This window comes from Poecilia mexicana, unplaced genomic scaffold (assembly GCF_051168715.1).
Source record: "Poecilia mexicana isolate PSO_F unplaced genomic scaffold, ASM5116871v1 scaffold_17, whole genome shotgun sequence".
Taxonomy (NCBI): domain Eukaryota; kingdom Metazoa; phylum Chordata; class Actinopteri; order Cyprinodontiformes; family Poeciliidae; genus Poecilia; species Poecilia mexicana.
This window is the reverse complement of record NW_028263386.1, coordinates 22320803-22334316: the sequence shown is the minus strand read 5'-3', so window position 1 is coordinate 22334316 and position 13514 is coordinate 22320803. Positions and strand designations below refer to the sequence as shown.

General features: G+C 38.4%; 1 protein-coding gene across 3 annotated transcripts in view; it reads right to left on the bottom strand.

Moving 5' to 3' along the window:
- Nucleotides 1-1033: 1033 nt before the first annotated feature.
- The window catches only part of rem2 (RAS (RAD and GEM)-like GTP binding 2), a 48565-nt gene continuing 36084 nt past the window's right edge, over nucleotides 1034-13514 (bottom strand). For all 3 annotated transcript variants that reach the window (XM_088014868.1, XM_015010449.2, XM_088014869.1), the window contains one exon: nucleotides 1034-2516. In XM_088014868.1, the coding sequence (XP_087870994.1) occupies nucleotides 2194-2516 (323 nt within the window). In that variant the 3' untranslated portion in view covers nucleotides 1034-2193. The remainder of the gene's footprint in view (nucleotides 2517-13514) is intronic.

Below are 13514 nucleotides of genomic sequence, written 5' to 3'. Positions count from 1 at the left end.
TAAGCCATCCATCCGATCGGTAAAAAGAGTAAATCAATCTGTAAAGCTCTTGAAAGAGAACAAACAAAATAAAAGCTCAGCGGTAATATAACAGTGAATAGGGCTAAATTCAGAACCATTTGGAATGAAAAGTTGGAAGAGGTTGAAAAAGAAATTTGGAAGGAAAAGCTTAATATACAATCTGAGCTACAATAGAACAGTTTAGATAAAAATCCAGTCAATAGACCAAAATCTAATTGAGAAATGTATATTCAGATGTTCTCATTAGTTATTTTGCAAAACAGAAACCAAAATATGTCTAAATCCCAGCAAAAGGTGGTCCTACTTAGCATTGACAGATGCACACCACACTTTTCAGATTTTTATTTAAATATTTTAAAACCATAGTTTTTCCCAACTTCATAACCATGCACTATTTGTGTTATTAAAAAAAATCCACAATATACATTCAAGTTTGTGTTTATGACATACCAAAGTGTTAAATTGGTTTAAGTACCTGTACTGGGGTTTAAAGCAATGCTTGTACACTTCAATCAGATTAATTGGTTAAAGCTTTTTTTTTTTTTTTAGAATTTATAAACAATATCTTATGGACACTTAAACTTGCTCCTTATCATATAACTTTAAAATAAATACTTTATGAAAAACTTTCAGGCTTAAAAATCAGCTGAATTTAAAAGGCTCAAGGTCAGGGTCTTAAGGAAAAAGTGGAGAATCTCACCAAAGTAGATAAAAGAATTTCTACTTTTTGCTTTTCCACAAATAAATAGGTCATTTATTTCACTGCTTATCTTGAAGTCAGGAAACTCATCCATATTTCTGCCCCTCCTGAACCAGTATACAATTTAAAGTCAGCACACATTGTGTTGACGCCGCATCTTTTTGCTGCTCTGCCCTAAATAAGAGTGGTGGGGTCATTTGGGGTCCGGTGAGTCATCTGACAGGCCCCGGCGCTTAATTCCTTCACCTGGGCAAAACGGCTCCTGTCGCCTAATGATGCGCCCTTTGAATAAATATCACAGAAACACTCATATAGATGTCAAACCAAACCATATTTATTCCCAGTGGAGGGGATGAGAGTGCTCAGTGGACGGTGACAAACGAGCGGGGATGTGTGTGTCGGTGACGCCGGCTCGCTGCAGGAGAAATCTTGACAACGTTCCCAGAGCGTCCTCTGGATCTAAACCCCTGAAGAAATCAGTCACATTTAGAAGTTCCAACAGGTAACTTTAAAAAAAAAAACAAAAAAAAACAATAAAATAAAGAGAGAACATCAAACAGCCACAGGTAGATTTGTTTTTTGTGTTTATCCTCCAAGAGCCATCCTGTGGTCCGTGACTCAGCGTCGCCTCAGTCTCTGTCGCCTTTTCTTTCATCGTTTGCCTCGCGTCTTGCAGTAAAGGGTTCGCTGTGCTGGCTGCCCACTGTGCATTCAGCAACAATATGGCTTGAGTGCTGATGTGTTAACCTGGTATATAAAAGTCTGAGATGAACACACTGATTGCAGAAGCTGCTGTGGTTTGGTAACAAACAAACCCTCAACAGCAGTGCGGACAGAAAAATGGTGTGGACGTGTAATAATAGTCCTGCCTTTGGGTTGGCATCGTTTCAAACACTACTGGGATTGTGCATTTGCTATTGGCCACTGAGGTACTGTAAAGTCAAGAAACTGGGCACTATAAAACCTATAGGTTAGTTCCTGCTAATATGCATGCTATAAAACATTGTTTTTAACAGGTATACATAATAAAATGCTATAAGTCTCTACATTGGTGCGTGCTACCTGGGTGTGTGTTTGTGACTCCGTTCATCCGTCCGTCGGCACCTTGATTCTGCTGCTGATTTTCTGTCTCCCGATCCGTTCAGGTAATGAGCGTTCGCTGATTCACCTAAACCTGGAGCTGAAAGGCAGCCCACCTCCTCATCCGCTTGTCCCAAAATTGCCTTCGCTGATGGTTCACCGCCACCCGAGGCTGTCGGCTGTAATCATTCACCTCTCATCTTTCTCGCCCTTGTCATCCCGTGTCTCACCCTGCAATCAAACCTCTTGCACATCATCCGATTTCTTCTACTCACCTGTTTTGCTCTTGTCTTTTACAAACCCCCACCCGCCTCCTAAGAAAAAAGTCTTTCAGTTTGTTATATTTTTGTGTTAATGTGGAGTGCGTTTTCGTCCCTGTCTGTGTTCGCGGGTCACAGTGCGCTGAGGTCATGGCAGGACCGGGACTTCTGCCGGAGGATCTTGCTGCCCCGGTGGCGGCTCATTTCCCGGTAGCGGCCGCGCTCCCGGTCGCGCCCGTACGAGCGGGGCACCAGCCCGGCCAGGAAGCGCTTGGCGCGACTCGTCAGGCTCTCCCGGCGTCCCGCTGCCGGGTCGCCGTCCGTCCACCCGGGGCCCACGCAGTCCCCTCTTGCGCTCCGCACCGCCGCCTCCAGCAGTTCATTCGTGCCGTGCTCCAAAGAGGCGGAGAGCTCCAGGTAGACGCAGTCGAACATCATGGCGCTGGATTGGGCCTCTGGAAGGGGAGGAAAACCAAAGAGAGGAAGACGGATCTGGTTTTAGAAACCTGCTGCTCATTAAGACAAAGTTTCTCACAGCAGCAGCTGCAGATACCAATTAGAGACAGCAGTTGGAAATCAACAAATGTTAGGATCATGAAGGTGCCACATAAATGTTCCTCCCCGCTGTGTGATATGCATTACCACCTGATAATAACTTCAGATCAGCTGCTGTTTGCGAGATTCAATCTCATAAGTATCTGTCACTTCTGTCACACCTTGTTGTAGCAAATAGTCTGGTAACAGCTTTTTTCTTTTTTTTTTTTTTTTTTTGCAAGAATGGGGTTTTTGATTCTTGCGAAAAAACAACTGTGTATTGTGCGTCTGAAGTTTAAAGTAGAAACTTTGAAGGAAAAGATAAATTGAGTCTTTTTCCTGGAAGTAGAAGCACATTAGACTTAGCATCACAGTTTTCGTGACTCCAATATTGTCTATCGTTCCAATCTTGTGAGCTGGATGAATTTCTACACCCGGTTGCATTAATCACATATAAACATAAATATAAAAAAACAAAACAGTCAGTATTGCACAGGGTTAATGTTGCCTGTATGTGTTGCGTAAGGTGAAATCTATTTGCTGCGCCTCAAATAGAGAAAATGGTTCCTGTGTAAACGGTGGATGAGGACAGGTGACGGAGTGTTTTGTTGACAACGTTGTGTATCTGAGCTGGAAGTGGCTTTTTGAGCCTGGTCAAACAAACCGCCATGATAAGGAAAGCTGACAGATACAGATCATCCAGCAACAAATGGGCTGCACTGTCACGACAAATGACTGTTTTTTCCTGCTTTTGTTTTCCCCATGTGCTTTTAAGTTCACCACTGCTCTAAACAGATGGGGGGAAAAAGAGAGCTGCTTTGTATTGAGTACTATTATTAAAGCACAGTTTTCAAATTCACAGTGGCTATGAGGTATAAGAATGTAAGAGGGTAACACTTCGGTGGCAGATGGAACAGGTCAGCCCCACATGAACTGTGGGTGGGTGTTATAAAGAGACCATGAAGCACTCAAATGGAATAAAAACACAACAGCAAAAAAGGAAGTATATTAAATAAATATTTGAAAGCACCAATTATGAGTGGAGGGGGTATGGGGGGTTATGTAGCTGTAATTTTACTCTGAACATATTTAAAAATGCTGAGTAATTCTGAAATGTCCATTATCTCCCAGTTGCTGTTAAATGTCTCTACAAACGCGTTGTGTGGCATCATACTGGGAGATTAAACAAGTGCCTTCCTTCATAAACATATACAACTTGTACACTGTAACCAGTTTCATGCACCGAATGCCACATCCATCTGACAATAGTCTTGAAACTGAGGTGGAATTAATATAAATAAATCCTTCAAATAATGAAGTTTTAAAACTGAAGAATAACTTTGTGAACTGCAGTAATGTTTGAATATGTACTGTAAAACAAAACTTATTTAGCTTGTTTGTAGCAACATTGCATTATAATGTATTGCTGTTACACAAATGCATCAAAGATTGCCTGGAAATGAGTTGGAAACAACGGGGCTTAGAAGAGGAAGAAGACGACGGTGACGACATGTTTTAAACTCGGGTACCAATTTTCACACAAAAAGTGAAGCTTTCAAGTCCAAGTCTAGAGCGAACTCCTTTAATAAATGAACTGAATTCAAGAATAAATCAAGAAATGCCAGGTAGCATTAGCAAACAAAAGTGAAGCACAGGCTATAGGGAGGCACAAAAAAATCGTACTCTTAATTCCCACGAACATGACCTTAGTCCCATGTTGCCAATGGCTTGTAATTTGTGCTCACCTTATTATCTTACAAACAGCCAAGGATCCTGGATCCATGTTCATTTAGTATGAAGAGTAAAACTGCCAGAGGTGCGATCGTTATTAATTAGATTAGAAATACCAAATAATTCAGTTATACAACTTGCTTCTTTCATCTATTTTCCTTAAGCAGCTAAAGTGTAATCTACATGATACAAACATATGATGCAACACATAAGCAAGAAACTGAATGGTTACTTAAAATGAGAGTCAAAGTGGAGAAATGGGATGGCAGAGGCAAAAAAAACAAAAAACAAAACTATTTCTCTTTTGGAAATTTCAAAAATAATACACAATGCATGTTCGATGCATTTAGATGTAGATCCAATGAACATTAACATGTGTTCTCTCCTAAAAAGTGTTTCTTTAATGATCTTATTATTTGCTTTGGGAAATAATAAACAGTTGTCTTTTTGTACGCTAATAAATAACAGACAGGTTTGTTTGGATTTCAATGCAGTTTTAAAAGAAAGCTTGTATCAGTTCTGTGACCCTGATCCAACAGGACGATCTGAGCTTTAACCCTGCATCAATACGTTCATATTCTTGAGCATTGTAAGCGCTTTATCTACCTGATTTTTGATGGCATGAGCATTCAGTGCGAAAGGCACAGACACAAAAACAGGCACAGATTTGATCTGGGTGTACTAATCCGACCCCAGCAGCTGTCGAACCGCTGCTCTGGCACATAATAACGGCAGAGGTAATGGTGGGAGGAAATAAAGCAAATCCCAAACTGGATCAGCAAAAGGATTCGCCCTAATACCAGCAGCAGCTGATTGAATGATCTGTCAAGGGCACTTGGGAAAGTGAATTGAAGAGACAGGCAAGAAGACAAGCGAGGGGAAATAAAAACAGAAGATGGAGTCAATGCTGTGTAATATCAGAAAGAAAGACCACGTGGAGGATAACAGAGGAGAAAGTGAGGGCAGAAGAGTGAAAACGTGGCACCGGGTGAAAGGAGAGAACTAGCATATGAATTAGAGAAGCGCTGAAAAGAAAGCCGACCGTTGACCGGCCAGTTGGGATGTCAGAAACCGTATCTAGTTTGTGTCGTACGAGACGCAGTCAGGTTCAAATGACAAAAACGGTCTACTGGAGATACTGCTGCTAAGCCTGTCACAATACGCAATGAATCACATGATAAATTAAAATGAGCTCGATTATTTCCACCCCGACGATTAATAGCTTTTGAAGAGTAATAATTTTGTTTGCGGAGACTTCATAATTTATTTAATTTATGATAAAATGTTTGGTTTTTGTCTTTTATTTTGAGCATCATCCGGTTCCACTCTTGTGTTCTTTAAAAAATTAAGTTTATTGGTCTTTCAGACGGGAAGCTTGAATTATAATTATAATCACAAAAAAAAGGAAAACAGACAACTTAAAAAAAATTAGACTAGAAGAAAGTGTGAGGAAAGAAGAAGGGGAAAAAATAGGGGAAGCAAATCTGAGATGGTGAGGAGGCAGAAAGAGAGCAGGAAAAAGATTGTTAGGACAAGAACTGGGTCAGAGGTGTATTTAGATTAGCGAAAGAGAGACGATAACATGCAGCGTGTGACTTTTTGCCGACTAAGGGAAACAAAGAATGGAACAGAGGGAAAGATAGAGATGAATAATAAGAAAAGAAAAATAAGAGGACAGAGACGGACTGAGGGGACAGACGGACGTGAAGAACGTTGACTATGCAAACAGAGCGCGGCTACTTATTAATCCGAGCCCCGAGGAGCAGGGCAACGGCGTCGCCACACGGAGCGGATGATAAATATGTTCCACTGTGACAGTATGTGTACCTGTGTGTGGCAAAGATGGAAACAGACAGCAGGAAGGTGAGAGATACCAGAATTAAAGTGTCACCGTACGCGCCGTAAATAGATTTTATGAGATCAGCACTCTGAGCCGGGCCCCCGGTTCTTTATGGAGGTTGTTAGGCAGCCGGCCGGGGCCACTTAGCTTCCTCCGACAGGCAAGCGCATCAGAAGACATTAATGCCGTGTGCTCACAGAAAAACATCGGGACTCTTCTCAGGCACACGTTTCAGTATTGCTGGCCCTGGTTGATGGTCTTTGGTTGACCATCAACTTCAAAGGGCAAATTACAGCAAAGATGTAAAAACCAACTTCTGTCTAACACTGAGAAACAACTTGCCCATTCAGATTTTCAAAAGTCAGATTTTATAAACGCACTCAAATTCCTGTTTAGTATTCCTACTACTTATTCCGCACCCTAATTATCATGCAGCATAGTAAATGCAAATGCCAGATGTTTGCTGTGCCAGAAGCCTCTTCTCCTCTTCTATTCAGCACTGTTTATATTCTCTCAGACCTTCATGTTGCTCCATGAGAAAAGATGAAAAGGAACACCTGAACAGCAGAGCAGCATGAGAGCAAAAGTGCCAAGATCGATTCACTCCAACAGGATGAAAAGGAGGAAGTGAAGGTGTAGTTGGGTTTCAAAGAGGCTGGCAAGGTAAAGGGTAATTGAAGGAACCGCAAAGCTGCCTAAACTGGGCAGAGTGGAAGACATTTGCCATCTGAATCCAGACCGGAATAACCTGAGCAACACGCTAGTCTTATTTTAAATTTTTCAGAAACTCAATTCACATCTATTATTCTGATCAGAATTTTCAATCTGTTATCTGGCATTAAAAAGGTACATTTATGTCTGAGTTTAGTTGGAAAGGTAAAATATTCCTTCCCATGTTGCATCCATGCATGTTTTATGATAGTATAATTAGATATTATAAAGACAAAAAATGAATAATAAAGTTAAAATTCTCAGTATCCCATTAATAAGGTGATTGGGTTCTTATATGTATATCAGAAAACATAATAATTAGTAACAGTATGACCATTTTGTTTTCATAATTAGTTCCAGACAAATAAGAAAAACTGTCATTTAGCAAAAACGTAGCAATTTTTCTGTTTAGAAAGAAAGTGGACAAGATGACAGTCATTTCTGTCAATGCCTTATATACTTCAAGGTGAAGTATACACTTGACCTTATTCAACGTGAAGAACGTACCTCGAATAAAGCCAAACAAGTAATTACAGTACAGGCTAAGAAAAGGATCTGGCTCGTGAATATATTCAGCAGCAGCTCTGTTAAATGTATGTTTCTGGTACTTTTACATAGGTTGCATTTTGAATAGATTCTAATGGAGTTTTGTCAGCTTTAATGTACACTTTAAAACAAAAAGAAAAAAAAAAGCTTAAGTGGTGACGGTTTTAACAGTGCTGCTTTGCAGCAAGGAGAACTGGCGTTTGAATCTTTTGGCATTTGGTCTGCATACAGATTGCATGTTCTCACAGTGCATATGTGATTTCTCTCAAGGTGTTGCTTTCAAATTGAAAATATAAGCTCTTGACTTATGGCAGCAAAATCCCCCCATACCCCGGCTCATTCCCTCATTACAAAAACATGCATGCTAGGTTAATTGGTGTCTTCAAGTTGCTTTAGTTTAGGAAGTAGTGTGTACCTAATGGAACTCCGAAAAGTTCAGAATCTGGATGAAGAAATGTTTCAGTTTATATAAACTTTAATGAATATTTGTATTTTGGAAGAAATCCTTTATTTTTCCCCCATTGATTATCATCAAAATGTAGATTATTTTGACAACCCCAGCCAGTTGGACTGCACCAATTAGCACAAGGCAGTGCAGCGATACCAGTGTGGGTTTCCCATGAGACCACTGTGTAGTTTGTTGCTGTTCAACAGAGCAGCATTCATTTCACATGCTGAATTATGTATGCTGAAACTACTGTTTTGTATCACTCCTAATCAGCTGAGAGTAGTTGTTCTGCCAGTATAACTCTATCAGGACCAAAAGCTGATTTTGAACTCTTTTCATATTTTTTCCCCCCACTTTTGTGGAATTGAAAAATGTTATTAAACACCAGAAATGAGGACAAATGGAAACAATTAATGTGGAGTAATTGACAGCAAAGCTCTGTTGTTCGTGCTAAATGCATCATGAAGTTGTGTCCTTGTCAAGTGGCAGCAACAACACTCAAGATGTGATGCCAGGGGAAACCGTTATCCCATCAGCACCACCAAGTACTGAGTTCTCTCTGGAGTTAACCACACTAACAGGGTCCCTCTTTAGCTTAATCTTTCATGTTTCTCTCTCTACATATTTTTTTAACGTTTGGTTTGAAACATCTGTGGAATGACGAAGCTCACAGCCTGAGGCCTATAATCATGAATGTTAATCAGTTGGGTTATTATGACTCAAAGTAAGCCGACGCCAAGCTAAACAATGGTCTCTTGCAAATGAGGTTTATGATTAGCTAATATAACTTTTCATGAGAATTTTGAGTGCGAGTTGTTTTATATGCATAGAAATTACTTCATGTGGGGGCTAAGGTCTGATTAGCAATTAGCCTTCCTCAACTGTGAGGACATCTTTTGCAAATTTTTGTCCATTATGACTGCATCTACTGCGCATAGCATTTTCACAGGACCCCATTTCCCATCACTTAAATTGTCTCTTGAATGAGAGCAATGATAATATTCATTTTAAATCATGAACACGCTTTAGTACCGTCCATTCGTCCATCCCTTAGGAGTGTCCTTTTGGTGCACAACTAAAAGCTTCCACACTGCAAAAATGAAATCTTACCACATATTTTTTTTAAACTAGTTTCTAGTGCAGATATCTTAGACATTTGAAATAAAAACTAACTCACAAGTAACTTTTCAACAAATATAGGAGCTTTTTTAAAGTCAATCATTCCTTAATATTGATTTTAAAAGAGTTCCACTGAGATTTTCACTTATAGCCAGACATTTTTCCCATTATATGTGAAAAAACTGCAACTGGAACTAATACTTTTTTTAAATCAATATTAAAGAGTTGACTTAAAACAAGTTTCTATTTTCTATATCTGGGTTAGAAGTTGCTTTTAGGCTAATGCTTACTTATTTTAAGTGTACAAAGATATTAGAAAAAAGCTAATTAAATTGCGTCACTGCAAAACACAAAACCTAAGAGGACAGAAAACAACAAATTACATTATATTTTTACATTTGTTCTCTGTCCGCAGCAGTGAAGCAGATGTGGCAGATAAATATGACGTTTTACATCATCAGTGACCATTTCTTCAGGTCATCCTCTCAATCTTGGACAAAAGACGTGCTCTGATTAAATTATCCCATCTAAAGAGTAAACTTTGATACTCATGTTTTCATCTGTATAATGCAGTGAATTTTGATTAAGTTCATGTGAGGCATGACGGGTTATAAGATGGATAAAGAGCAGAACAGCAACAAATGAAAAATATTTAATAAAGCAAATGCCAATTTACAGTTTTATACTATATATTTTATATTCTACGTATATGTATGTATATAAAAACAATAACTACATTTTATTCATGTGAATACATGTAATACATTTTAATGCAGAATTTATTATCGCAATAACAGAAAAGGTAATTTGCTGTTTAAAATCAAGTAGAGCCTTCGAAGAAAAATATATACGTTTAATTTAAATGATGAACAGTGTGTGCCAAGGCAGATCAAAGAGAGCATTTTCTAAAGCAATGTTTATCATCACCCACTCTGGTGAGGGTCATCCATTTTGAATCAGTGAGGATATGAGATCAGTTGACTGTTAATGAAGAAATGGTAAGATGTAACTCTGACAAAATAAAAGCAGCTGAAATATGATACAGAACCTCACTTTAAGTTTGAATCTGTATTTGTTTCCGCAATTTAGATTCTTTATTTTGACTCTCTTCAGAAATCTCAGCAGAAGTTTGACAATTCAACTCTCGTTCATGGAGGTATAATGCAAAACAAGAACATTTTCAGGCATAGCGGGCCAGTCAGGCATATTTTTCAAATATGTGCCACAAAATACAAAAGTCTGCTGGACACAACAGCCAAGAATGTAAAATCAGGTTAGCCATAAGCAGAGTGTGGCTGCAGCACTCTCCCACAGCCTTCCTGTGCTAAACCGTGCTCGGTCTGAGGGTTTAAGAACTCATTGTGACTCTGTCAAGGACGGCAGAATAAGCCTCACTCTCTCCCACCATACACTCACACAATGCATCACACACATCTCCTTTAAAGATGAGGTTCCCGCTCAGAGACTCGCACACACACTCATCATCCTCGTACACCCATCCTTCCCTGTGTCACTCCTCTTCCTCTCATCCTTATCACAGCCCTCACTTTAAAACAGCCCCGCCGACATCAGGCAGCGAGTAGATGGGGAGAGAGATGGTGGGAACGCTTGTTAGCACATCGAATGTGTCTGTGGACGTGCAGCCGTGTGTGCGCATAAGGTGGCTCCAAAAGAACATAAAGATAGCAGGAGCTGCGGTGTCATGCTAGAGGCAGATAATGCAAATAGAGACCTGCCATCTGGAAAGCCAAACAAAACAAAAAGAAAAAATAGGGGGAGGAAAACCCAAGGGGACAAAGCGACAGCGCTTGCTTTTGCTAACTTGACATGTGGCTGAAACTGCTGAGATTACGGCGGATGCTTCAGGTTCTTCCATGTCTGTGTGCACACACCGATTTCAAATTGTAATCAAGGTCAATCGTTTTGCTCCCACCGGACTCCCCTGTGAACTAATTTCTATTTTAAACTTTAATGAAATCTAGATAATAGCTCAGCCTGCCAGCACGCCATGAAGCATTCACCGAAGAGTCCAAAGAATTTACTCAGAAACCTCCCATCAAATGATTCTATTGAGTTCATTTTTGATTAATCCACAGCAGTGAAACCACATTGAGCATAAACTTAGAAATATGTTCTGCTGTCACTGAACTCACAATGACATGGATGATGTATCAGAGAGCAGCTGAGGCTGATGGGAAAGCTTTGAAGACAGCAATATAGCTGTCACCATTTAGGATTAATAGTCAACTAAAATGCCACAGCAGTGACAACGCCAAGACAGCAGGATAGCAGAAGTGACACGCACTAGACTATGGAAGGCCAAAAGTGCCATAGTTCAACACCTAAATAAAATCTTAAAATATTTTTGGAGTGTGTCACTTCTTCATCAAAAATAAAAGAAAAAAATTTGTCATTATTTATACAATGTTTAAAAGGTCCTATTAATATGATTTAACATTTTATTGACTGTGACTCTCATGCCCACCAGGTTTTGAGATTTTTTTTCTTTTTCACAAATGTTTTTGAGCAAAATGAGATTTGGGGAATTTAAGCGATAAAGCTCTCAGTTGGAATGCATAAACAAGGCAGCAGACATTGAATTTTTATTCAGTCTGAGAAATTAGTGTGCATTATAAAAAGTTGTGGTACTTGATTAAAAAAAATTACATAAATTGCGATTCATTTATTCCAATTATCAGCTATAAATACCTGACATAATAAGCAGCTTTATATTTCAAATAAATGTTAATTAAAGAGTCAATGAATCAATAAATAGACACATAAGACGTGTATCACTATTTGTATAATACTAGATTGTTGCTTATTTAATGCAGTGATTCATAAAACAATTCAGATTTAGATGCTGTTAAAGTCATGTTGCTTTAGTTTACACATGATGTGTTTAACTATATTTGCCTGAAAAACTATTTTTACATTTTACAAAATTATGATATTTTTTGTTTTGCCATTAGTTAACCACATTAACTTTACTGATCAAAGACAGAGTCTGGTACAAAGCTACCAAGGTTTGTTTTTTTGGAAAACGGATGTCTGTGCGCGTTATGTGTGGGAGAGAGGGCATGTATTATTTGCACACTTCTATTCTGGGCTTTTAGGCACTCCTTATTGAAAACAGCAGCAAAAGTGTCAGGATAGATAACTATAATTACAAGAGATGTTCCATTCAAGATATTCCATTTGAAGAACTGCTTGAAGGCAACACAAAGATACAAAGACTGCTTTAAATTTTTTATCTTGCGTTCTTCACACAGTAACCTGTGAAATTGTGGTCGAGGCAAACGTTAAACCTCCGCATCCTCTTGAGGTGCAGAGGTCGGGGCGTATATCAAATTTAGCCCAATTTACTATAAAGCTGCTTTGATTCTAACAAATCTGTTAAAAACACTTTCCATAAGTTCTGATTTTCGTGCAGACTTCTCTGCATTTAAATTAATGTGTTTGTCAACACTGCATAAACACATTAATTTAAATGCATTCATGCATTTAAGAAAGATTTAAGTGCAAGTCTCATAAAACATATCATTGAATTTAAGGTAATAGAGAGTGCATCTCGGATTTGTATTTGTTTTGCGTTCTGTGAAAAAGCATGCTTTTTAAATTAAGTTTTAACTGGGTTAATATAGTGATGACTTAATTTACAACTTGATTTGTGGACACATTAAAAAAAGATTAAGTAAGAAGAAAAAGTTATACACCGTACAGTAAATCCACAATATAACATTTGCAGTATTGTTGTTTCTTATCCTCTTTTGTGACTATTATTATATATAGTTATAATCTTGTAAAATAATTTACTCAACCTTCCACTTAAACAGACCAAAAAAAAAGATTAATGCTTGGTAGCATGCTATAATTTTCATATTCACAAAGTAGTCCTTTTTTAAAATAACCACTAATGCAGTTTGTTTAATAAATATTCATGGTCAGTGTCAATAAACACCAGTTACATGAGCTACAAAAACATTAGTAATGATTATGGAGATGGTGACAAAAATTAATTTAATGAGTGTTTTGAAGAGAGTGATTTTCTTGGCATGGTTTGCAATTTTTCAATTTATTGCAGCCAATAAATAGAGCTGCCAACCTCTCTATTAAAACACTGTAGCATGCCATAAGCACAACTCACAATATGCAAGGAATCTTTATAGTTTTATATGACAAACCATGACACAAACCACAATATGGACTTTTACAATAAAAAAAAACACCAAATATGTTCAAATAAAATATACCATAGGTGTCTGCATTTACCTTTTTTGTTAATTAATCCTCACCTCCATGACCAATCAAAAATCTTTGTGGTATAAACTACCAAAGGCTTTAAATCAATGTTTTTCTTTGCATTGTTTGTAAAAACAGCACAAATCCTGTCTTTTAGTCTATATTACTGGGCAGCCTGAGAAACAGATGGAAGGAATCACGTTTTACACCCAACAGACACATTTAACAATGAGAGTCAACTAGAACTCATTTGATGGCACTGTGGTCAAATCTAATCTGCAA